A 24,426-nucleotide genomic window follows, 5' to 3' on the forward strand; every position below is an offset into this window, starting at 1 on the left:
ACTAAGACCATAAAGCAGAGATGTATAAATCACAAATCAGGGAACTCTAGATTTTAGCCAATTGTGGCTTGTTCAGCTGGTAGTTCTCACATACAGAGCTACACTGTACGTTTACACACACACTCTTAGTCTTACCTGTTCCCTTCTATTAAGGGCAAGCATCAGTGCTGTGCCGTGCACTCCACCACATTTCATTTCTACAAGCAGGGAAGCCCAAAACAGAATTATCTCATGGTGGGTGCAATGGCTTTTTATTAGAAAAGTGTTACCTATACTTTAGAAGTGAATAGCTTACTGTGTACTGTATTCAAAACCTCCAGCACGCCCCCCCATCTGAATTCCCCTGTCACCACGACTTCTCTTTCCACATGTTACAGCAGATGGTCAAGAATTAACTCATTTTGTTTGGTAGCTAGACTTGGCTGCCTCTAGGATATCCCCAACAGCTTCCCTTTTGTATTCAAGATTCAGGGGGTTGCATCACCAATAACTCTAAAACAAGAGCTAGAAGCTCTACTACAGCAGCACCCCCTGTCCAAAGCCAGTCCCTGCACTATCTGCCTTGGTCCTATTCATGTCCCTATCATGAAAAGCAATCTGCCCTGTCTCCACTAATAAATGAGAAAAGACGACTTTTGTTTTTGGTCTTCCTGCTAAGACTTCTCAGTGGTGTATATGGAATTGAATCTGCAACTGCTCTTCGCAGTCTTTGTTGCATTATTGCAACTTACTCATAACCTATGAGTTTCCAGTTTTTACCACATTTCCTCTTAGAGTACTACCTGTTGCTTTGCCCTCCCAACTGATTTAGCTTGTTAAGAGGAAGCTGGAGATGGCTTTGCTTACCCTGCCTCCCTCTTTCCCCCATGCTAGGATGCATCCCCATGCTCCAGCAGGATACAACCCACAGAGTCAGTTCTGTCAAACACCTGATCATTCGGTTCTCGCATTTCAATTCTGTCTCCTCTCGTTTGTGAGATGGGGAAAATCCTGGAAGGGAGTTATTTAGATATTCCTCTTCTTCGCAGAGCTGTTCAGAGTTCTGTAACTTGTGCAGCTATTTATGGCAGCTTGCAGGCATGGGAATGTATCACTGCTAGGGGAGACCTGCTGTACTCCAATATTTCAGTTACTCGCTTTACTGGTGTTTTTAACACAAGTGCCCTCTGTTGAGTTTTCTGTCCTCTCATGAACAGCAATAGGTTCCTTCCTGGAACAGCTGATTAAGCTCTCTTTTTAGTTGTTCACTTCTTATGATATGAACATCCATCAGGTTTGCCCTTGAAGCATAAGATCAGTCTTCCAGAGAAAGTTCCTCACTGAACTGCTATTAAACAATCAATATTTCTAGTTGGATGTCAGGATACCTGGTTCTTTCTTCCCTCCTGGTCACAAATCACCACATGGTTTCTTTTGTTTCTGTTCTCCCCAGACCTCTTAAAATTGATCTTTTCCCTTGTGGCAGGCCTGAACGAAGATTTCCGCAACAGGCTGTCCAATAAGTCATTGCTTTGGATGCTGCACAGCATTAAAGTCAGTATCTCCAGACCGGTTTCCTTCTCCTCTACCAGGTCTCCCAGCTTCCAACTCACGAAACAGGGATCACATTTTTCCATTGGCAGAAGTAAAACCGAGCACGTCCAGTGCAGGTAACTGCAGCAAATTGCTAGGCATCTGCACTCTTAATAAATCAGTGTCCCCCTTGCACAGAAGGAAGCCAAATGCCCCCAGTTGCCATGTCACTAAGGTAAGCTCTACAAATGGCAGAGATCTAGAGTTTTTACATCCAAGGGTTTTTGCAGTTCTTCATGTTCACGCACTAAAAGGGTGCTCATTGATTTAATAAAGCCAAGGTCTAGAGAGATCTATAAATACAAGTATTTTACCCTGATGCATTATTGCCCTGATGCCCAAGACTGAACTTCTGCTCCTTCACAGATAAATTGCTTCCTTGCTGGTTAACACCAACTTCCATTAGCAAGAGTGGTGGCAGACATATTTGGGAAGGTGATCCATGATAAAACACAGCTTCATCTCTTTTTTTTTTTTTTTTTGTTTTCCTTTTGATTTCTTTACTCACCACATCCCATGCTTCTCCTTTCTCCAGCCCCCTCTACTCAGAAAAATCAATAACTTATTCTTTATCACTATTAGCTGGAAAGTTATCACTTTCACTTAAAATCTATTGAACTCTGTAGCAATATACATCAGCCTCAGGGGGCTCAAGATCAGGGTCCCACAGCTGCCAAAACTGCCTTCTAAAAGGCAGCCTGAAACAATTCTTTAAGTCTTTTATAGACTTATAATAATGCTGGCTAATGCTAATAATATTAATAGCAATAATAGAAGGGAGGGAGAGGCTGTCTTGGTGTTTCAGTCCTAAAGCAAAGCACATTTTGAGCATTCAGCTACTTTACAACTTCCAAAACGCAAAACGTAGTGCTTTCTGGTCTATGCTTTTCTTTGCATTCAACAGAAAATTAAGGTTTATGGCTTTCTTTTAAATACATTGTAGGAAATTCTATTTAGAACAACTGATTTTCAATATCTCCTAAGCCTTGGCTTGTCCAGCTGAATTGCTCCCAAAAATGCTTAACTCCGAAGCAGAGTTACAAGGAAAGGGAATGTTTCTCCCCAAAATGTGTATCAGCTAGTAACGTTATTAACCACTGAATTCCCAGCACAGCAGGCAGTGTCATCCCTGGAACAAAGCGCTCTGATGAAAGCATCGCTTGTGCTTTCACTGTCGTCTTATTCCAGCATGTATAGTCACGTTGCAGCCTTCACCCTGCACCGCGGCTGTGTGCAACTAAAGCACATGGGAGCTCGAAGCAGCGGCGTTTCCAAACATTACCTTTCGCTCTCTTTGCTGAGCTACAAGCAAAGACTTTTTGTTTGCACCCTGACTTTGTGAAAACAGTTCTCCCTCCAAATTCACACGGTAAATGTGCTTTCACAATGTCACGTTAAAGTCATGTACAACTTTGTGCCTGAGAGTTTTAAAGTCAAAGAAAACGATTGCCAGATCGTGGGTTGGATTACTTTCCATTAGCTCAGCTCTGAGATAACCTTGTGTTACACAAAAGGTGACAGTAGCACCCAAGATTTGATTATGTGAAATATTCCCCTTTCTGTGCAGTTACTTTTAGTACAGGCTTGAATGTTCTTACAATCTGAAATCCAAACTTACCAGGCAAACACACATTATACAAGGGTTGTCTGTGATAAATGGTATCTGCAGAATTTCCCCTTCATTTTCACATTTTGCAACGGATCCTGAAATAGAAAATTGAAAATACTGACATGTTTCAATTCCCCCAGCTGGTTTTGGAAACCATCCTCATCGCACTCACGTTTAACCCCTGCTCCATTCCTAGCCTTTGATTTCAAATCTTGCCTTAATTTGCCCTCTTTAAGCAAGCAGGGATGTTCAGTGTTTCTGCAAGATTCCAAAGGGAACAGGGAAATGACTGGCCTTTTATTGCCACACAAACCTCGACTTTCTTTGTGCCCCGATTACGGCAAAGAAGGACGCTTTTCCTCTTCTCAGATGACGTGTGGAGAATAACGAGTACTCCACGCAAAGCAGAATGCTTTTATAACGGTAGACCCAGAGCTCACTGAAATCAGCAGAAAGCTGTCTGCTACGCTCCGAGGGCTTGGACCAGGAGTACAGCATGAGCCCAGACCCAAGCATCCTTTTAACGGGCGACAGCCAATTGGCAAAGGAGTCAAAATTAGCAGGCTGACTGTCAGACGGAATCAAATTAGAAATCCCTTTACGGCCCTAGCGCTTATGAGCCGGTATTGTGTCATGTTGGAATCTCTTCTCGAAATCTAATGGCTCCTTGCTCGTGCTAGAAATCGATTCAGCGTTTCCCTCCGTGCCCCAGATAACAGGAAAATATAACCGTCGAGGGAAAGCGGGGGGGGGGGGGGATGGGGGGGGGGGGAAGGCAGGGGGTGGTGGGGGGGGGTGGTTCGTGTGTTCACCTGCCCAGCGCACGCCGTTGCACCTCCAGCCGCCACCCCCCGCGCCCCGTGGCGGCCGGGCAGCCCCGCGGCAGGTGAGCCCCACGCAGCCCCGCGCCCCCTTACCTGTGAGCAGGGAGGACCCCAGCGCCCCGCGGCGGCACGGGGCACCCAGCAGCAGGAGGAGGAAGAAGGCGGCGGCCGGGACGGGGCGCGGCACCGCCGGGCAGCCCCCGCCGAGCCGGGCCATGGTCCCGGGGGTGCCGCCGGCTGCGGGGCAGCGTCCCGGACGCGCCGTCGGGTGGCGGAGCCCGGCCGCCCCCGGCACCGACCCCCGGCGCCGGGCAGCAGCGGGGGCGGGTGGGGGGGGGGGAGCAGTTCGGGAGACGGTGGCCCTCCGGGGAGTCCCACCCCACGGCGGCACCGGGGGAGGGGACTGCGGGTGCGGGGAAAGCAGCTGTCAGCGCCTGCCCCTCGGCCCCGCACCCCCTCCTTCCATCACCCCCCTCTCCTGCCCGCATCCCTTCTTATACCTTCCTCTCCCCATAGTCCCTCCTCCGGCACCCCCCGGCCCCATGCCTCCCTCCCCCCCGGCGCACACGCACGGACAGGCTGCCAGCCCCAGACCCCGTCTCCCTGCCGGGAGATGCCCGGCCACTCCCTCCCGCGGCCCCGCCGAGCACCGCCCGGGCCGGCCGCGGCGTCGGGGGGCTGCGCCCGCGGGGCGGGGGCAGGGGGAGCGGATCGAGGGCAAGAGGCGGAAAGAAGCGGAGGAGGAAAAGGTAAAAGAGGAGGAGGGGAGGAAACGTGGAGCCCCGGACAGGTCCGGTGCGGAGCCCGGTACCTGGGCAGAGAGCGGCGGCGCCGGCTGCCTCCCTCCGGCGGGCTGGTCCCCGGCCCCGCAGCCCGCCCCGTGCGGCGCCGCTGGCCTTGCGGGCCGGTCCCCGGCCGGCGGGGCGGGGGCGGGGAGCGGCCGGAGCGGGGGCTGCCCGCGGGGAGCGCCGCAGCGCGCTCCGCTCCGCTCCTCTCCGCCGAGCCGCCCCCCACCCCCGGGGCTCTCCCCGGCCCTCCCCGCCCAGCCCGGGGGCTGCCTCTCCCCGCCCGGGCAACGCGGGGCTCGGCGGGGCCGGGGCTCCCCGCGAGGGGCCGGGGCAGGCGGGGGCCGCTCCCGGGGCCTCTCCCCCCGCCCCAGCCTGACCCCCGTGAGCTGCGCTCCTCCTCGCCGCTCCCCACCGGTGCTCGCTGCCCCGGGCACCGCCGAACCCCCACTCTGCCCACGCGGGGGGCGGGCGGGGGTCACCGGTGCTGCCTGGCAGGAGGCTTGGCTGGGACAGCGCTCCCCCAGCCTGCTTTACAAACCGCTTTCCTCCAAACTGTGATGCTTCATTCGGGGAAACGTGTGCTCCCCAAAATAAACTAGTCTGACGGTAAGCTGGAAAACATTGGATCTATACATACTCTTCTTTCTTGGGGGGGTGGATGCGAGCTGCTTCAAAAAAGCTTAGGGCGATGCCAAATCAGGTGCACGGCTGGCTGGTGCGTACAGGGCTGCTTCAAAAATATGTTTCATTTCTCAGTATGATGCAAGGCAATTAGATTTTCACACGTTCATTTTAAGAATAAAACCCCAAAGACTTCCAGTCTGCATCTTTATTCTAAAAGGTAATACCTCACCCGCAACACAACTTGTCACCTACCTTCAGGGTAGGAAGCAAAAGCCCCAAAACACTTATATTATACATCTTGTGATAGGGACTATGGACAACTGATACTGGTGAACTTGTAGCCATCATTAGCAAAATCCCTGTCCATGAGAAAAGAAAACCTATTTTTTTCCTATCTCCCAACCTCAGTCTGTGCAGGTTGAAGCTGCACAGGCAAACATCATAATTTGGATGCCATTAAAATGGGCTTATATTCCCTAAAAATATAAATGGGATGCAAAATTTGCTCCACATTGTGTAGAATAAACTCAGTACATAAATATAATGCATGTAACCTGGATATATTTTTTTTTTCTGGAAAATGTCGTCTTCACATTTCCCTGCATTTTAAACATAGATGAGCCTGCAGAGGTATATATTATTATGCACTACTCCAGAAGAGATTTTAACATGTCCCAATGTTTTTTCCATCGGAAAGATGTACTGAATCTTTTGGCAAACTGGCTTCTTCTTACTTCTCTATCTGTAATCAGTGGCTGTGTTCCCCTTTTCTAATTCCAGTGCAGCCACAGCCCTTCTAAAGCAACAGCCATAGGAAAAAAAATCTACCCTAATAATTTCTCCAGTGACAACTACCACAGGAGAGTACTTATATCATTGCGTGCGTTGAATCTTCTCTTTGTGATGGTCTAAAATTCATTAAATATTAACGGCACCCGGTGTGAGAAACATACAAATCACTCTGAGGGCATCAAATAACAATTCAGGCATCCAAATAACAGCAGGGAACTTGCTAAAACACTCTGAAAACACAAAAAAGTTTCATCTCCTTTATAAAATGAAGACAAGAGGTGAGAGCAACTGAACTTCACACTCAATCCCTGCCATAACTCATTCAGTTAACAAGAATACAAAATGAAATCATAGCTAAGGCAGGGCAGTTGCAGAGCAATACACACAGATTGGTTTCACAGTTTCACTTTCCCCATGGGGGAAAAAAAAAGCAAGCGCGATCATCACTAAAGCACCAAGCACCTTTAAGACACTGATTAGGCCTAAAACTTACCTCTGAAACATCTGTGACATGAAAATACTGGCTGTGGGGTGAGCTCCCTGGGTCCGTGCCTCTTTTGTGGCAGCACCAGTGCTGGGGTGAGGAATTTGCCCATCTTCTCTTCCTTGCTCAAAGCACCTGCTGCAAGGGGATGCTCAGCTCCCCGTACCGTGCCGACACTGCACTTCACAGGCTGTTAGCTGCCCAGGGATGAGCCTGCTGAGGGCTGGTGCTGCCTCCGAGTCTCCCGCTGCCCTGGTTCCCCAGAGGGGAGACACTCTTTAGCAGCAACCTCTATTTCTTCCTGATATTGACGATAGTGACATGTCACAGAAGATGGCTCTCTCATTTAAGTCTCTCATGAAGTAAAACCCAGCCTGGGGGGGAAATATGCCATCTTAATCCTCCCCCACCTTAGTTTCGCCCATTCAGTGCTACAGGTATGGGGTGTATCTCCGCTTTTTACGTCTCCCTTACCTTATCTCTCACATCTACCTTATCAAAGGTCAGCATCCTTTCTGGTTGTAATGCTGCATTAAGTACAGTTTCCAGGTTGAGGTGGTTTTTTTTCCTTTTGCATCCCTGTTTGAAGGGGTTCTTATTTTTCCAAGTAACATTCAAAGCTATGGTAATTTTGGCAAAATCAGAAGGTGGCACTGAAAACTGTGTCCTGCTATCGGTTATGCACAGAGACTTTGTTGTTTGCTAGCAGCTAAAACAGAAGTAGTATCAAAACGCTTACCTCTTTTGTATAAGCCAGGGGTCCTCAAACTTTTTAAACAGGGGGCTGGCATACGGATGAAGTGGCAGGCAGCCATCTGCGGCTGCTTGGTTTCCCCCCCAACCCCTGACGGGGGGGGGTGTGTGTCTGTAAATATCGGGGGCCAGATTCAGGACCCTGGGGGGCCGTATCCAGCCTGCGAGCTGTCGTTTGAGGACCCCTGGTATAAGCATTACATGGTATCAGTCACTATTGAAAGGATACGTTCATTAATTCTATTTATTGTTCAGCTTGGACTCATCCAGCTTGATGAAGCAGTAGCTGTTCACTTTGTATGTAATTCAGCTCCTTCTCCAGGGATGTTTTCCCATCGGTCAGCCATAAAACAACGTCAGCCATTAGCTGGCCATAATAAAAGTTCAACTCAGCACCCACCTAAAAAGGAAAAAAAAAAAAGCTTTGTGGTTAACAGTAGTAACAGTGAAGGTGACAGTGATCACATGCACATCTTTCTCTGTGATTATTTGTTTCACTGGTAAGTCAAAATCGCTAGAAGCCCATTCTTCATGGGCTAGAGAAATCTTCCAGAAGTGGAGGAAGGCAGTGAGTCACTATAATTCACGCATATTTTCTTTTGTTTGGGAAGGCGACTCTTCTAGGTCTTAGGCATAGGTTGTTCTAAGGGTCCCTTACGACGCAGGAAAGTCTGGAATAAGCAAGCTACATAGCAATGCGTATGCATCGGCACTGGGAGTATCCCTGCTTTTATTACTTTTATGTTGCTATGCATTATTTTAACACAGTTTCTTTGTATTTACGAGACTTCTTGAAATAAAGAAGAAAGTATGTCTGATAAACACTGTATTGAAGGCTATGCCAATTAGCACAACTCACCGTTTCCAGTTCTGTTTTGTTAAATCACTACATTTACAAGGCACTGAAGGTGGTTTACATGTCAGATTGAGCTAACTGTTATTAACATTTTACTAAAGACAAAGAACTCTCCATCCAATAACTTACACAATCAAGCAGGTCCTTTGCTGTAGCTGGAGGTGTGGGTCTCATAAGCTTCAACCCTGCAATTTCTTGCGGAGAGACCTGTAATTTGGGAATGTATTTTATTATCATGGTGCAGCAGCACACAGCAATCGGGAAGCTCCATAGTAACTCATAGGATCCTGATGCAGACATTGCACTTATCACGTGGGAGAGAGGAAGGGAGTTACTCTACTGCTCATCCTTTGGTGGCTGATCAGGTCTTCACAGTTCAGTCGTACTGAGCTGGGCTGCATTCTTTCAAATGCTTACACATATTCATTCATTTCTGTGCTTAATCATGTTTTAGAGTTAAGAGTATCTACCAGTGCAAACTAACGTTATTTCTCACATGGCCCCCTTTCCTCCGGGAGATGATGTTAATAAACCCTGAGACCGGCCTGAGTATAACAAAGAGGTGCTCCTGATAAAACTCCCCTACTGCAAAATGTTCAGAAGACTAAATGGATGTAATTGAGGTCTGGAGACCACACTAAGAGGTTTTAAAACTGTAACAGGATTAAAAATGGCATATGGTCAAAGTCCTTAAATAAAAGGAAAGTACAAGAAAGTATATAAAAGTTACAGTGAGACTTACTTGAATAAATGTTTATAAGCTTTATCAAACAACTCATCATTTTGACAGTTTTCCATAAACCCCTGGAACATGCAAGGCATTTAATTTATTTGTGGCAAGATAAAGATAATGAGTATTACTTCAGAAGTTTATTAACATAGAACGTCCTGGCACGGTCAAACATGCATACTTCTATTGTTTAAATTATATTTTCTAAGAACTCAAAAAAGTTAGCCTTACAAAAGGGAGTTTCTGATTGCAAAAATCTTCACAATTATCCTCATCATCTGTATTCATATAATAGCAAACCAAAGGAAAAGAACATAAACTAAACTGGATCTAAATGCCACCAGTACCTCAAACTAAAAAATACTTGCATGCAGCAGAAAAATATCACTCCAATATGGAGACAATAGATTGCTGTAGTAGTCTGTATGAAATATGCTGAAACAACAATGAAAAAGTAAATTATAACAGAAATGCTGATGCTGTCTTAACTATGGGATTCCCAGCAGAAGCTATTCAAGAGGCCATAGGCCAAGCAAACAGAGTAAAGTGGCATGTGCTCGTAGTCCTTTTTGTGACTTCGCTGCTGTAAATAGTTTGCCTTCCAGAGATAATAAAAATTATGTTGTGTGAGTTATGTGTTTTTGTGTTAGGCTTGCCCTTGAACATCTGCTGCGTCTGATAACAAATACAAGCTAACGAAATCACACGAAGAGCGACATACACAAGGTACTCCTTTGTTCTCAGTTTGTGAGACAAAGCAAAACCTGCATTTTACCTGGCTGCTAGACTACCTCGTAAATGCAACAAACAAGTAGTACTAGAGAAATGTTTGATAAAATGTAAGACTGATGCTTGCAGAGGAGGATGGACCCTCTCTGTACAAGAGAGGGCTGCTCAGCACACACAGAAAACCTTGACCCCACGCCTTGCCCCCACCCCTTGCCCCCCAAAAAGAAAAGCCATGCTTATTTTGATAGAAGATTTTTCCCTCCAGCCAGGATCCAGTCCAAAAGCAGCTGTCTCTACCATGCACAGCAAGGCAAAGGCTCGCATTTTTGCTAAAGGACAAGCTTCCAGCGGCACACGTTCTGTAAGATCATCACCTCACCTCCCGAGACCCTACCCTGGGAGTTCATTCCTCCTGCTGCTCCTCTTGCTTTACAGCAGAAATTCTCCCACGACTTTTTTCTGGATGACAACTAAAGGCTTCAGAACTCAGAGGTGAGGTTTGAGGAATGAAATCCATCAAACCAGAGCCTCCTCTCCTTCACATGGGTGCCCTCGTTCGCACTCAAACGAGTGAGAGAAGACTATGGGCCATTACTTTTAAGTCGTCTATAATAAAAAGTTACAGCTTGTCGACAATGGTAGGCAAAAAAAAAAAAAAACAACAAAAAACACCAAAAAAACCCCAAAAAAACAAACCCAAAAAGAGCAGCCGCTGTGTGGTGCAGCCGCTGGCAGGTGGCAGTGTTGGGAGCGCAGAGCCCTGCAGCCGGCAGCCACGGGGCAGGGATGAGCTGGGGCTGCTTCTGCAATTAACCTGAAGCACAGATCTGGTTGTAGTAATCTAATCCATATGTGCTAATAATGTCTTGCTCCTACACGAGCGAAATGCTCTCGGTGTGTTCCTAGAATGTGCTTTTTCTTTTCGCCCATCTGGCTTTGGCTGTACAGGACATGCGGTTTCACTGTCTCTGTAATTAGTACAACATACTTTATTTTATCTGGAAACAAAAGATAGTTTTACAAATAACCCCTATTTATTGTTATTTTCCAGATACAAAGCTTGAACAACTTAATGATTGCTTTTTTTCTTATATGCAAAATTACAGCTGGTATAGGTAAGAAATCCTTACTATTTGTTTGGGGCTTCTGATTTAAATGAAGCATTCTCAATTAAGGATTAATACCTCATCTGTCCTACTGACTGACAGTACCACACATATAGAGAGCAATGAACTGACAATCATAAGCAGTCTTTTTCAGCTTCAACTCTCAGGATACGTTCAGGTAATATATACAAGTAAATTGGGGTAATCCTTCACCGATCTGTTGAAACTTCTACTAGTTATGCAGTTTCATAATGAGTAATATAACCATTATGAAAGAAGCAATATTACAAGATTTAACAATTATACTGAACTGCCCACCAGTCTGACTGACTAATTCAGCCCTGGACTTTCTGCATGTGCTTAAACCCAAAGGTAGACAAGAGTACACAAAAAAGCAGAAATAAGCAAGTATATGAGCAACAACAAAGCAGAAATGTGTTAAAAAAAATACCTCAGTTTGCTACCGATTCACCCAGGTCAGATTTATCCCAGACCTTCACAAAAAAAAAACCCACATGCCACTTGGGCTAAAGAAAAAATATGTACTTCCAGCAGGCTGTGTGATCCATCTACCTGCCTCACAGCTGTCTAAGGCTTTTTCAGGGGGAGATGGGAGCATCATTAAATGTGCCAGAGGTGGGCTTTTGCTGTCATTATGCTGATCCGCTGGAGGTTTCTGCCAAATCCCCAAGTTCTCTGACAGTAGCATACCTCTAAATACATCATTCAGAAGCATGAGGTGAACAGAGACAGGGAATAGTATTTACTTTGGGAATGTATCAGTCACATGTCTTGTATATATTAGCAGGTTAATCCCAAGAGAGTCACCTGAATTACTTTTGACCAAAGAAAACAATTAATCAACAGGTTTAAGGCTTCACAGAATTTTAAATACGTATCTACATGTGGGATATGCTATTTATTTTAGGAGTCTTCAAACATAGACTCTGAAGTCTCAGGAGAGTGGCTGGCAGGTATTCTGACATACAAAACGATGTCTTGTGAGAGACTGGATGGTGATAAACTATTTTCAGAACAGAATTTGTGGCTTTGGGTATTTGGGGTTTTAATTAAGCTCAGTTGAAAAACAACACAGCTACCTCTTCACCAAGTCATTTAAAATTCCAACTGGTTTTAATATTCTTAGGTTTTGATCAAATTGGCTTTAATATTCTTATTTTTTGATCAAATCAAAGTCAGACTGTATGGCTGTGGTGTAGTTTGTATCGGTATGGAAGTCAGATAATAAATAAGGCAGGTACTATTAAACAGAAGATTATGGTGCTGGAAGGACTTTGGAAACTGCTCACCGTGCTAACAGACCACATAATTTAGACCCTTCCCTGGGAAATGTTCACACATCAGAGTAGCCCTGATGAGGTCAATGAGAATAATCAATCCTGGGCGGAAGGGCCTCCTGTAAGCACTGCTTGCAGCAGGTCCCCAGAGGAAGCCAGCGCAACTCCATGCAGAAGTGGTACCTCGGGGCGCCCCTGTGTTCAGGTTCACTCTGTGTTGGGTTGCCCAAAGAACATGTCTCTTCTCCCAAGGAGGCTGCATCTCCTGGGGCCCCCAAGAAGGAGGGATTTTGGTCCCTAGTCCTCTGAAAGTGGCAGCACTGAGTGCTGGGCACACAGACAGCTAAACCTCTGGCCTGGGGGTATGTGGTCATGATCCCAGAAGCAGCGGAGGACACCCCACCCCATTTAGTTAGCCCTCACATTCAAACTGGCACCAGACCTAAATTAATCCACAGACTCAGCTAAGTGGCTGTCAGCATCTAGGGTCTTCTGGGATTTCCTTGGGAGGCAGTGGTTTCAGGGAAGCTAGACAGAAAGAAACCCAAAAATCCAACCAGAAACCTTCAGACAAAAGGAGTAGACAGCCCCAGTACTTACAGACTACGCCAAGCAAGTTGTGTGGCTTGGCTGCCTGCTGGCATTGCTCCGATGGCTAGCCTGGAACATGCATGGCACAGAGCACCTGGAGGATGGAGACCTTTCCCTAACAGATCACCCAGGATGGTGTTTATTAACTTTCACAATTACTTTCTTATATGGACTTGTTTTGAAGCATGTGTTTACCTTCACAAGTGTTCATATTCAGAAAGAAAAATACCAAACAATAAATCACAGAACTGAGGGTTTCGCCACACCACAGCAGAGCTGCTTTCAGTTCTTCTATGCCAGAAGTAACGAAAGTAACTGGACTTCTTAAAGATAATTTCTGTGCATCTTTATTTAAAAATAAAAAAATCATCCTCACACTCCAAATGATGACGAATTGACATCTGAGCATTCCACAAAATGACAGCACAGGCCATCTACTAGGGAAAGTAGCATTGTGAGCACTAGCCAGTGCTCACAACAGTTCCGCACTTTGCTTTTGGATCCACTCCAGCTGGATGAATAGACAGCACAATTCCCAAAATGCAGGAATTTTGCTGCTATGAAGCACTCAGAGGACAACAATCGAGCCTCACTCTGTAATGATAGGATTTCAAAAAATGGCCATTTATTTTAAAATAGCCTCTGTGGTTTGTAAAGCTGTTTTTGCCGAGCACGCAGAGGATAAAACGCACATACTTTCACAGGCTTTCAGCTGCTGGCCCAAATGCAGAAAATTATTAAGACAAGACAGTTTGAATTTAGATGATGCAAACTAGAAGAAATGAGGAAGAAAAGATTGCTGTGAAAGCTATACTTTGTTTTGTCCCTGAAGAGGTGCAATGCAAACAAAGTATTTTTTCACAGCTAGCAGGATCCAGCCAGATCACAAAGGTATGAGCATGGAAGCAGCTGAACAATAGCTCTATTCACCTGCCACCAAATTCTCCAAACCTAGAGTCTCACTTTCTGGGTTCCCAGGCTGAGCCACAGGCTTTGAGTTCAATTGGGGTACCTAAAAGATGAGCACAACCCAAATTATCAGTTAGTTTTGGTAATGCAGGCCTTAGCGAGGGGAAGGACAGAGACTGAGCGAAGCCTGGCAGTGACACCACCTAGTGTGGCACGTTAATCCAAAGATATCCTTGTGGGCACACAGTGAAGATGAAGAGATGTGGGAGCCTGTAGGGAGAGGCAAAAAAAAGCTATTATACTGGTTTATGAGTATTTTCTAAGCACCACCTGGGGCTATAGTTTACAAAGGGTGGAAAATACATAAAGGGGAGCCAGATGACACCTCTGACATGAGCCAGGCGGAGGCACAGAGCTGGGGGAATCCATGGTGAGTCTTGAGTGATGCTGGCACAGCCTGACTGTTGGCACAGCCTCTGCTGGAGCCATGTGCTGGAGGAGGAGATTTACCCTTGAGAAGTAAAACAGAGCATCCCCGCTTCTGCCCTGTTGAGGAGCAGAGAGGAGCCTGTGCATGTGCGGGGAAAGGGGGAGAAGGGAAAAGGGGCTAGTGCACGGCTCCGGGGCTGGCCAGGCACACTGTCAGAGCCTCAGCTACCCCAGTCGCAGTTTGTCCTAGCTGAGAGTCAAAGCCACAATCTTCTCACCACAGAAGCCACGTGACTAACTGTCTAGCCCCAAGTAACGACGAAGTAGGCACAAGAAATTAAGAACGGTTCTTCTTTTGCTTATACCCTTCTGGCTGTTTTGGTTTTGTGTTTTTTTTTTTTTTCCCCGAACACAAACGTCCTCTGGCCGCTCTGGTGAGTAAGTTTACCATTTTGGAAACTGCTCCACCACACCCGCTGGATGCTGAATCAGTGAGTTATACAACTTCACTATTTACAGACAATTTGATCTGGTTACCTCTGCTGTGATGCTCACTTCACTTGCAGCAGTGCATGACTGGTTTTGAAAGAGAGGTATCTTTTGACAGGAGTAAACATGATACAGAGAAGGAATAATTTGTCTTTAAACTTGGTGCATAAAATTTTACAGTAGTGAGGACAATGACCAGAGAGAAAGAGAGAAATGAGTTTCAAATCTGAAGTCAATGTGGAAGTGATTTGGTAACAAACCTCTATAAACAAAAAAAATCACAGTGCATGTGGGTTTCTATAAATGTTATCACAAAGCCTCCCCCAGCTCTACTATAGCAATAAACTATACCAGATAAACAGACAGGTAAATGGCTGAACTCACTTCCGCACTCAGCCCCAGAGGGATGGATGTGCCCCCTGGTTTGAGACCTAAGAAGCCTCACTGAGCTAAACGCTCTGGGTTCAGATTTGTGGATATTTCCAAATGACAGAGAGGTGGAAGAGCATTTGTAGAAACCATTTTTCTAGCCAGTGCAATAATCCTGAACGAGTAGGACCAGACCGTATTCTTGTACCTCTTAGTTTTTGCACGATCAAAATTGCTAAGCTGAAGGTAGGAAGTTAACCAGGCTTAGCAACTGGGCCCTCTCAGCATGCTGTAAACTGGAAGCCAAAAATCAGTGGCCAGGTTTGAAAAAGCTGATCTTAATAAGCAGCAAGAAAGGTTAAATGTACAAACTCTGTTACTCATTGGGATTTATTTGCTCAGTTCTAATTTTAACTTTGGTTAGCCCAATAAAAGGTATCACATCACCGTCTGGGTAGCTGTCGTACAAAAAACAATGCAGCTACCAACATTCCTCCATTGGATGACATACTTGGGCAGTAGCCCTTTAAAAAAGGCTTCAGCTTCTTTAGAGCACATTTGGTTTTCCATTCATTATTTTCCTGATGCTGAAAGCAATGTTATTCATCCCAGAGAAGAATAGCTACATTGTATTTCAAAGATTTAACCAAACACTCATTTTGCTGCAAGTTTTCCTTCTTTCAGGATTTTAAAACACATCTACAAAGTGGCTGCTAGACAAAATCATGGATTTATGGTCAATGGGATCTGTTAGAAAAAAAAAAAAAGAAGCAAAAAGGAAAACAAATGAATGACACAATTGCAAGAGTGACTGCTATCTACAAAAATGTGGGTGATGTTAAGGAATGAAAAGCAAGGAAGGGCTCCTCTCCCCATGAGATGAGCTAATGAATGCTTAATGTGGAATAACTTTGTTTAGAAAAAAAAGAAAAAAATAGAAACATAAAATCATTTCCTTCTACCTAAGTGTGTATCATCCCTGACCTATAACGCCCTACATATTTACAATTCTTACAGCTTGTTTTTGCCAACCTCACCTGTAGCACTTCCATAGAAGACCACACTTTACCTTGTTGAGTCCTGCTTGCTTGCAGCAAGGAAGCATCACCCACTTCTGCTTGGACTGTGCTTTCCTGGGCCCCTCCATCTCCTGCTTCATGGTGCTGTGGGACTAGGTAAGTGCAACTGGCACTGCAATGATAAACCATTAGCTATTCTGAAAGGCCAGGCATATTGTCCATATTCTTCTTTGGTCGTTTGGCCACAGAAACATTCATTTTCAGCCCTTTACCGATATCAAGCTGGTTGTTATCACGGCATTCAGCTCTGCTGCCTGACCACCAAACACCTGAGTGTACAAATTTTGGTGGCACTGCCTTACCTGGGGGAGGCAGGATTCCTCTCCTCAGGAGAATACATTTCTCTGTGGCACCTGGCATGGGAACTGTAGGTCACGATCCTGCTGGGATTCCAGCATCTTGGGCCTCCTCTTCCTCCTCCCAGGCCTTCTAGTCACTGTCAGAAGGGGCAAATCCTTACAGCTGAAATACTGGTGCCCACAGCAACAGGCAAAACGCTCCCCTCCCAAGTCACACACCTTCCAACTGTTCTGAGACTTGCACCCTGAAACCCACAAAGCAGCTGTCCAGTGTCATGACAAAAGATATGTGTTGTACCACCATGAAATATCTAGTCAGTGCTGGAACATGGCACTGAAATACTCTGCCAAGAGAAACTCTGTTTCTACTGGATCAGAAGCAATCACACCATGCTAACCAAGCTGTATTCTCACCAGTAACTAGTTACAGTCGTTACTCAAGCAGAAGGAAGACACTGCACATCCAGACAGCTGGAAAAAGCCGTTCCTGTTATGTATGTAGCAACTTGACTGTTCTCCAGTATTTATGGATCCCAACTGCCTCCACATCATTATACCATCAGGGGAAGAAAAAGTATAATAATCCCCTTTATGTCTCTTGTAATTGAATCCAACCATGCTTATAGTATATTGTGGGTACTTGAAGTAACTATTAATTATTGAATTATGAATTGGAATATCATCTGTTATAGAACAACTTCTTCCTATATTCTCCAACACTTCCAAGATGCTGTGGAACTGGTCTACCCTTTAAAATTAATAAAGTAATAAAATCAATACAATAAAAACTCTTTTCTTCCCCAAACACACTGTAGACTTTACCATATGGCCTCATCAGATTTAGCAAGGTAAGGAGGACTGGTCCAAGCCATCCTTGGATCAAAACCCTTGTTGTTTCCTAAAGTTGTCTTAGAATAGCACCTATGTTACATTCATTAACAATGATAAAATTTCTCGGTATAATGAGAGGAGGCTGGAGCTGCCAATTTTTGAATAGTATGTGTAGTTCAGGAAATAGTAATAACAACATCATCAATTTAAAGAAACTATAGAAACTTTTTAAAAGGTAGAGGGCCAAGCTTTCTGTTAATCAAATGCCAAATTAAGTTAAGTGCATTCTTCTTAATAGAATGTGTCCTGGAAATACCTCCCTCCCATATTCTCTTGGTTGGGGAGCAGAGCATGCTGTTCATTGCCTGATTTCTTAAACTATTTAAAAGTCCTGCTTTGGTTGTTGAAAAGCTGCTATACATCATCCTGAGAGTGACTGCATCACATAAGTGGCTGAAATAATGTGTATAAAATGCTATGGGGTTTTCTTCTGCAAGGGTCTATTGCCCATCAGCATCACCCTCTACAGAGAAGCAACTGCTTCTGGGGTGGAATGTAGCAGCTGTTTAATTAATACTGACTAGCTAACCCTCATGCATATGGTATTTTGGGAACAGTACCTTTTGGAGCAGCCCTCATAACTTATTATATCATCTAGCTAGGAGTTAAATGGTGCTGATACGTCAACTTATTACGGCACGCAACCTCCAGTAGAAAAGCATGGATGCTGTCCTGTCAAAATCAATGGCAAAATACTCAGTGAAATTCAACGGGAGTAGATGTGGGCCTCTAATCAGGTTACAGTAATGACTCAGGATGAGCGACCTCCCTTCAACATTTCTGATCAGGCAACAGCTTACATAATCGGAACAGCTTTTATCTTGTTTCTGCAGCTGAATACACTGTCGATCTGCACCCAGCTGGAGCTGTGGCAGAGGGTGAGCTGTGTTCTGCAATGACCATTCCCACTTCGGAAGCACTCCAAGTCTCTATTCTGCTTATATGGATGAATCAAAATATGTTATCACACAGTGCTATCATGTTGCTCTGGAGCCTTAACTGATTTTGCCAAAAATAATTTCCAAAAGAAATATTATTTTATGATGAGAGTGTAGTAGTGTTAAAGTGGTGCTAGTAAACAAGTGAATAATAGAATATACTCGTGCTATATCAAATGGAAATACTCTCATTAGAGCTAACATCAATTCACATGCGTAGCTTGAGGGTGTGGATCTCTTCCAGGGCTCCTGGTTACTTTTGCAATTTTTCCTGCTGCAAAGACATGATTTTGCTCGACCCTTCACTTTAAGAATGAGGATGGATACCAAAATCTTCAATACAGCAGGTTCATCTGCAAGCATGAATGACCTGTGCACACATGGTAAATCTGAGCACGTGACAGCACATACAAAGGAAACATCAACCTACAATGACTGCATACGAAAACATAATGGTATTTTACTCCATTTTTTGCTTTCAACAACATGAAACTCTTGGAAAATACCACAGTATTTTAAAATAACAATTATACTTTTTTAAACATGCTTGCATGTTGCATTAGTTTGTACTCCTTGCTATAGCAGATGTAAAGATACAGTGATCAGGACACATTGTCAGAGAACACCAGGTCAAATCAATTAAATGCTTCCATCCTGGGATTAACTAAATCACTTGCTATACGTTTAATGCTAACAAAAGTGCTAGGTGTCCTTGCTGCCATGTGCTAGTCTCCTGGATAAAACATATTCCCCTAATTAGCAGCTTTTATACAAGAAAAAGCTAGCTATCTTGCAATGAAGGATGACAGAGATGATAATTCCTGATACTATTGACCATTATAAGTAAGAATTTACAAGACAGGTGACAGACAAGTAGAGAGGAGTTTCAGACTTTAAACCAAACAATATTTTTCAGTCTCTATATAAATATCAAACTTGCGTTGAATTTGGTCTACTGGAATATTACAATAAATTCTCATAGAAACAATGCATTCAAAAACACTTCTAGCTTGGGTCACTCACTAATTAGAAGCCCAGCCCTGTAGACACTGAGTGCCTCCACCTCTCACCTGTTTCAACAGGACCTGAGGGCATTCTGTCCCCTGGACTGGATTAAGCTGTGAACCTACCAAAATCTATGCAAACTTTACCTTTGAGCTGCAAAAGAACTAAGTCACCTGCAAACTGCATATGAAGATGCCACATAAATACTGGAGGAACCTTGTGCTACAAGGGAGTAAATGAACAAAGCAGCATGATGTAAAGGGGTGACAACAAACAAGGCTATGGGAAACTCAAGGTTAATTTCAAACAAAGAAGAGATACAGAAGCTTAGTTTCAGGAGTATGTTATATATTTCACAGCACCTTTGCAGTATTTTTTAATAGACTATTTATAAACAGAATATTCTGATAAGAATGAAAGATATTTATTTCAATATGACACATACCCTGTATTTTTTTTTTTTATGCTGGAAGGAATTCACATAGAAATATAATCTCTGTTCAGCAAATTTCAGTTTATGGCAGCAAATTACTCTTTATAAGCAATACAAGAATATAGAAACTAAATCTCTAATGCTCACTGTACAGTAAATGCTAAAGGAGAGAAAAAGACAAGACATTCTAAAGCGAAACCCAGCCCCTTGAAAGTAAAGAAATGTTGTTTTTCTGTGTCATAGTTTAGTAACAGTTGGACAGAAGAATCAATCTGGGGCTGGAAACCACAGTCCTAGTTTGAACTCAGCATTGTGTTCAAAGCCCAAAAGATCAGCAGAGCCCAGACCTCCAGATTCTGGTCAGCATAGTATTAATTGTTTTAATGTGTTTTCCTAAATTGCAGCAGCACAAAAGCGACGTGAAAGAAAAGCCCTTGGACAATGACATTCAGAAAATAAACTCTACCAAGAAAATAAACTCTGTAAGTATTTACCTATTTAATAGGGGGAAAAAAAGATACATATTTTTTGTTAGGACTTGTTTTAGAGAATGCATTTCAAAGTGCTATAGCACAAATATAATGAAGTTGCCATGACTCTCAATGTGGTTTGCAAAATGTCACAAAATTCCTTTTAGTTTTAGGTATACATAATTAATTTGAATAAAATGGTAACTCAAGACTCATTTTTATCTGTGAGCCACCTAAACATATAAAATCCTCCTCGAATAGCTAAATGTGCAGACAGGCTGCATATTTAAGCTAAGCAGAACAGCTGAACAGGCATTACTTTAAAATCCCGTTCAGAATAGTTTGACTGGCCAGCAATGTCTGTCTTGGACTCAGAAACACCACTGATGAGAACCAAACATTTGGTCCCCCCGAACTAGCAATATCTCCTTACATTTTTCAGTTGGCCAACTCTCTAACTTCAAAACTTCCTGTAATTGGCCTGATTTTTTTCCAACCAAAAAGAACTTTTGTAATAATTCAACCTGCATTTGAGAGCTGCTAAGAATTACTTTACAATATTTCCTCTTAGCCTGCTGCATAACTGACTACTTCTCAACGACTTCCTTCCTCTGAACTAGATGGACTCTTTGGCATTGGGGGAAACGAAGTAAGTTTTACTCAATGCAACTTTTAAATCCTGATGATGCTATCAAATACAGCAGTTTCGTGCAATATACAAAGAGGTCACACATTACTACTACACATAGTTCTACCTCACACACATACATACCCTTTATTACCAGTATGTTTCCCCCTTTCTGTAAAACTGTTCTTGTAGGACCTCATTTTACAAAGCATGGAGCAGAAAAGGCAAATAAAAGTGCTTCTGAGCCTTATATCTTAAACCAACAGAAAATATCTTAAATAAGAGTGGATGATATAATTTACCTGAGCACTTACTCGTTGTTTACCCTAAACTCCCAATGAAGCCAGGCAGCTCTGAGCACTGGGATCACATTCAATAATGGTAATTATGACAAAACAATATATTTCACAGAAGTCTCATAGTAGTGTGCTTTCCAGCTATAACATAAACATATAGCTTATGATTCTTTGGCCCAGGATTCTACACCGTTATGGTACAGGCTTTCAGTAGTAACTGTGGCTGATTTTTGTAGATTACCTAGTAGCCGCTGACAAGAGGACAACAGAAGATTGGAGATATATAGTTAAAGTTTAAGCCTAATAGCTACAGTAATTGATTAGTTCTCCATGGATTTTCTTTGGTCATGGAGGTGTGCACAGAGACTACAGGAGATTATTTTATTGTGTAATTTTCTCAGCGCAGTAGGGTACCTTGACAATGGGTTGGATGCTACCCTCCTGACAAAAACCACGGGGGAGGGATCAGAGTGAAGAAAACTCAGACAGAAGAATCACTCCATAACGAGCAGGGGGGAGGATTTTTCTTTCCTGGGAAAGCAGCAAGATCTCTGGCCCCACAACTTGCAGATATCCAAGGTCTCCTGGGGGACAGTCATTTTTGTTGGGAGTTGCAGCTTCAGCCCTAGAGGTATCAGAAGCCTTACCCAGTTCCCTGGCCACTCAGCTCTATTTAATAGCTAACATGTTGAAAAAGGCTCCATGAAACGTGGTTATAACATGTTTACCGAGCCAGCGCAGGACCAGAGGGTTAAAGCAGCTGATGCAGAAGTGGTGCAAAGCTGGTTTTGTTTTGGAGTTGCATGCAAAAATGTTGAAAGTGGATATGGAGATCATGACCGTTGATGGCTTAAGACATCCAGAAAAATAATGTCTCCTTTTTATCCACAGGTCAAGCTAGCACAGACCACAGCAACTGTCACAACCTCTGCGGAAACAGCACAGAAGTGGTTTGGAGGGACCTCTTCAACAGCTAGAGCAGGAGCTGGCAAACCCCTGCTGAAGAAACCAACAGGAGCACGGGATGCAGAGATGCCTCACGCAATTGCATCCACCAGAATCTAAGATGAGATTAGCAGTGCTTTTTGTACCTGCCACCCAAAAGACTTCAACTTGTATTTTGGTATGAACCAGCAACAGCCAGGAGAGGCCTCGTTCAAGTGGCCTGTTTTTACACTTGACCCAGGTCTCAGTTATTTTCAGTTCTGAGTACCTGTTATTGATGTCTCAACTCCCTCTCAGGAATTCAGACATGAGCCTGATGCTTCCAACCCTACGCCAAGGTCCTCTCAAAAGATTGCCTCAGGTTTGGGTGATACATTTCAGACAGCTTGCATGGACCTGACTTTCAGAAGGTGAATAGTCAGCACCTTCTAAAAACTCAGCCTTCAACAGGATTAATAAAAATTAAGGCACTCAAAAATTGTTAGCTAATTTTGAAAATCTTACCCATAAACTAGAACAGACTGAGTGACAAGAAAAACAGAAATCACAGGTAACCATAAAAAGATCTGTGTGTTGCTGTGCTGAAGGTACTTACAGCATAAACTTTATTCACATTCATAGTGACATAGTTAATGGCAAAAAGGTTTGCCCTTTATGTCCAGTAACCATATTTTACTCTATATCTCTAGAGAGTAGGAGTCTGTATAAGCAATGAAAGGGGGGGGGGGGGGAAAGTTGATGGATTACCAGTTTTTCTTCTGGTGGTGAATTCAGTTGTCTGGGATTGTGAATGTTAGTACAGGAGGAAACAAGATAGTTATCTTTTGTCAAAACTGTGATATAACAAATGTTACTATAATCTCAAAGGGAGGTACAGTTCAGAATATCTTTTAAAAAAAGATAAAATGTATCCTGAAACAAAGGTTGCTTTTAACTATGTGTAAACAGTCTTTGATCAATGAACTGAATCCTTAGAAAGGGCTGATATATTGCAAAACATAACACAACACCCCTACCACAGTTGGGTAAGTGCTTAAACTTTGCTTACAGAAAGGATGCTAGTAGCTGGCAGGGAGATACGACCAAAACGATTAGAATGGAACTTGTATAAATGAGCACAGTCATCTCCTGGAAGCTGCAATCAGTACAGAGTAAAATGGATTGGTACTGCTGCATTATAAAATGCATCTGACATCAGACAGAAATTCTTCCTGAGGGTCCTCTTCAGATTTCATGGCTTTTCTGCTTCCTCTGCTGCATCCTCAGACAAAGCTATAAAGCAAAAAGAAGATGCTTAAAAAATCAGTGTACTTGGCCACTATATGCACTATATTGTTGATTCTATCAGGTTGTAAAAGCCTTGGTTATAGCTGGAGGAAACAATTCATTACATGCAAAACTGGATAAAAATGAATAACTTGCAAAGTCAAGCACTCACAAATTTAGAAAATATAAAAATTAAGGCAAGAAGAACAATTTCACATCAGCTCTTTTATGCATATGATGGATGATACAGTCTAAATTACAAAACCACAGACTACTTTTACATCACAAAGTGACAGAGAACAACTGGGCATATGATCTGAGATAGTTACTCCAATCTATTTGCATTTTGCCTGCCTCTTTTTCTAGGTAGAACTAGCAATACAAATTACAAAATAATAGAAAATTAGGCTTCATAAACTAATTAACAAGGTGTTAGTTTGTTTTTTGGGGTTTTTTTTGGTTTGGTTTTTTTTTTTTTTTAAATATAAGACTAACACTTTGGGTAGGAGGTAAATAGCAAAACCTCTGGATTGAAGATAATTTCTGCCTTAAACCAAGAGTATGAGTTTCCTGTTTTGAAATATCAGTTCAAGATGAATCCATCTTGGATTGAATGTCAATCTTTGCAATAATGAACCTGGCAGAACTGGAAAAGTGGATAGAAACTCATTCGAAGTTGCTTGGAATATCTAAGGGAGAAAATTAACAGTGCATAATCACACATATTTGTATATGCACATAGTTGTATGACTGTAATTTAAAGTGATATTTTTAACCCAGCAGTTTCCTACATGTCCACTTTTAGTTTAGGCTGAAAATGATTTAACGTAAATCCTTTCCTAATGATCATCTCCAAATGATATATGAATAATAATAAAAACAACACACAGCTTTTATGTTTTGAGGTTTTTTCCTTACGAGTCACCTCTGAAGAAGGCTGAAATACCCACACACCCAGTCAAGTGACAGGATCCAACAGTCGGTCAGCAGAGTAAAATTGGAGCATCCAGGTCTTCTAAACCCAACTCAACAGTCAACTGTCAGCCCAACTGTCTTCACAACCATGTTCACCAGAATTTATCAATAACAAACTATGTAATTTTAAAATAATATGCTTTAATTTAGATCTGTGCAATTCTCCATGAACAGAAACATACAGATTTCTTTTTCAGTTTTTATTTTACACTACCAATGCTTTTTGGTGCTTGGGGATTTCAATATTCA

At 43.4% G+C, this 24,426-nt stretch overlaps 2 protein-coding genes across 7 annotated transcripts in view; both read right to left on the reverse strand.

Annotated features, from left to right (window-relative positions):
* Window positions 1–4,449, reverse strand: part of BMPER (BMP binding endothelial regulator) — a 145,234-nt gene extending 140,785 nt beyond the window's left edge. For both annotated transcript variants that reach the window (XM_056338526.1, XM_056338525.1), the window contains exons 1-2: window positions 4,099–4,449; window positions 3,191–3,276 (exon numbers count right to left, since the gene is read on the reverse strand). In XM_056338526.1, the coding sequence (XP_056194501.1) occupies window positions 3,191–3,276; window positions 4,099–4,222 (210 nt within the window). In that variant the 5' untranslated portion in view covers window positions 4,223–4,449. The remainder of the gene's footprint in view (window positions 1–3,190; window positions 3,277–4,098) is intronic.
* A 15,046-nt stretch (window positions 4,450–19,495) lies between these two features.
* The window catches only part of BBS9 (Bardet-Biedl syndrome 9), a 311,231-nt gene continuing 306,300 nt past the window's right edge, over window positions 19,496–24,426 (reverse strand). For all 5 annotated transcript variants that reach the window (XM_056334745.1, XM_056334743.1, XM_056334742.1 and 2 more), the window contains one exon: window positions 19,496–23,208. In XM_056334745.1, coding sequence (XP_056190720.1) covers window positions 23,168–23,208 — 41 coding nt within the window. In that variant the 3' untranslated portion in view covers window positions 19,496–23,167. The remainder of the gene's footprint in view (window positions 23,209–24,426) is intronic.

The sequence above is a fragment of the Falco biarmicus genome, chromosome 4 (assembly GCF_023638135.1).
Source record: "Falco biarmicus isolate bFalBia1 chromosome 4, bFalBia1.pri, whole genome shotgun sequence".
Taxonomy (NCBI): Eukaryota; Metazoa; Chordata; class Aves; order Falconiformes; family Falconidae; genus Falco; species Falco biarmicus.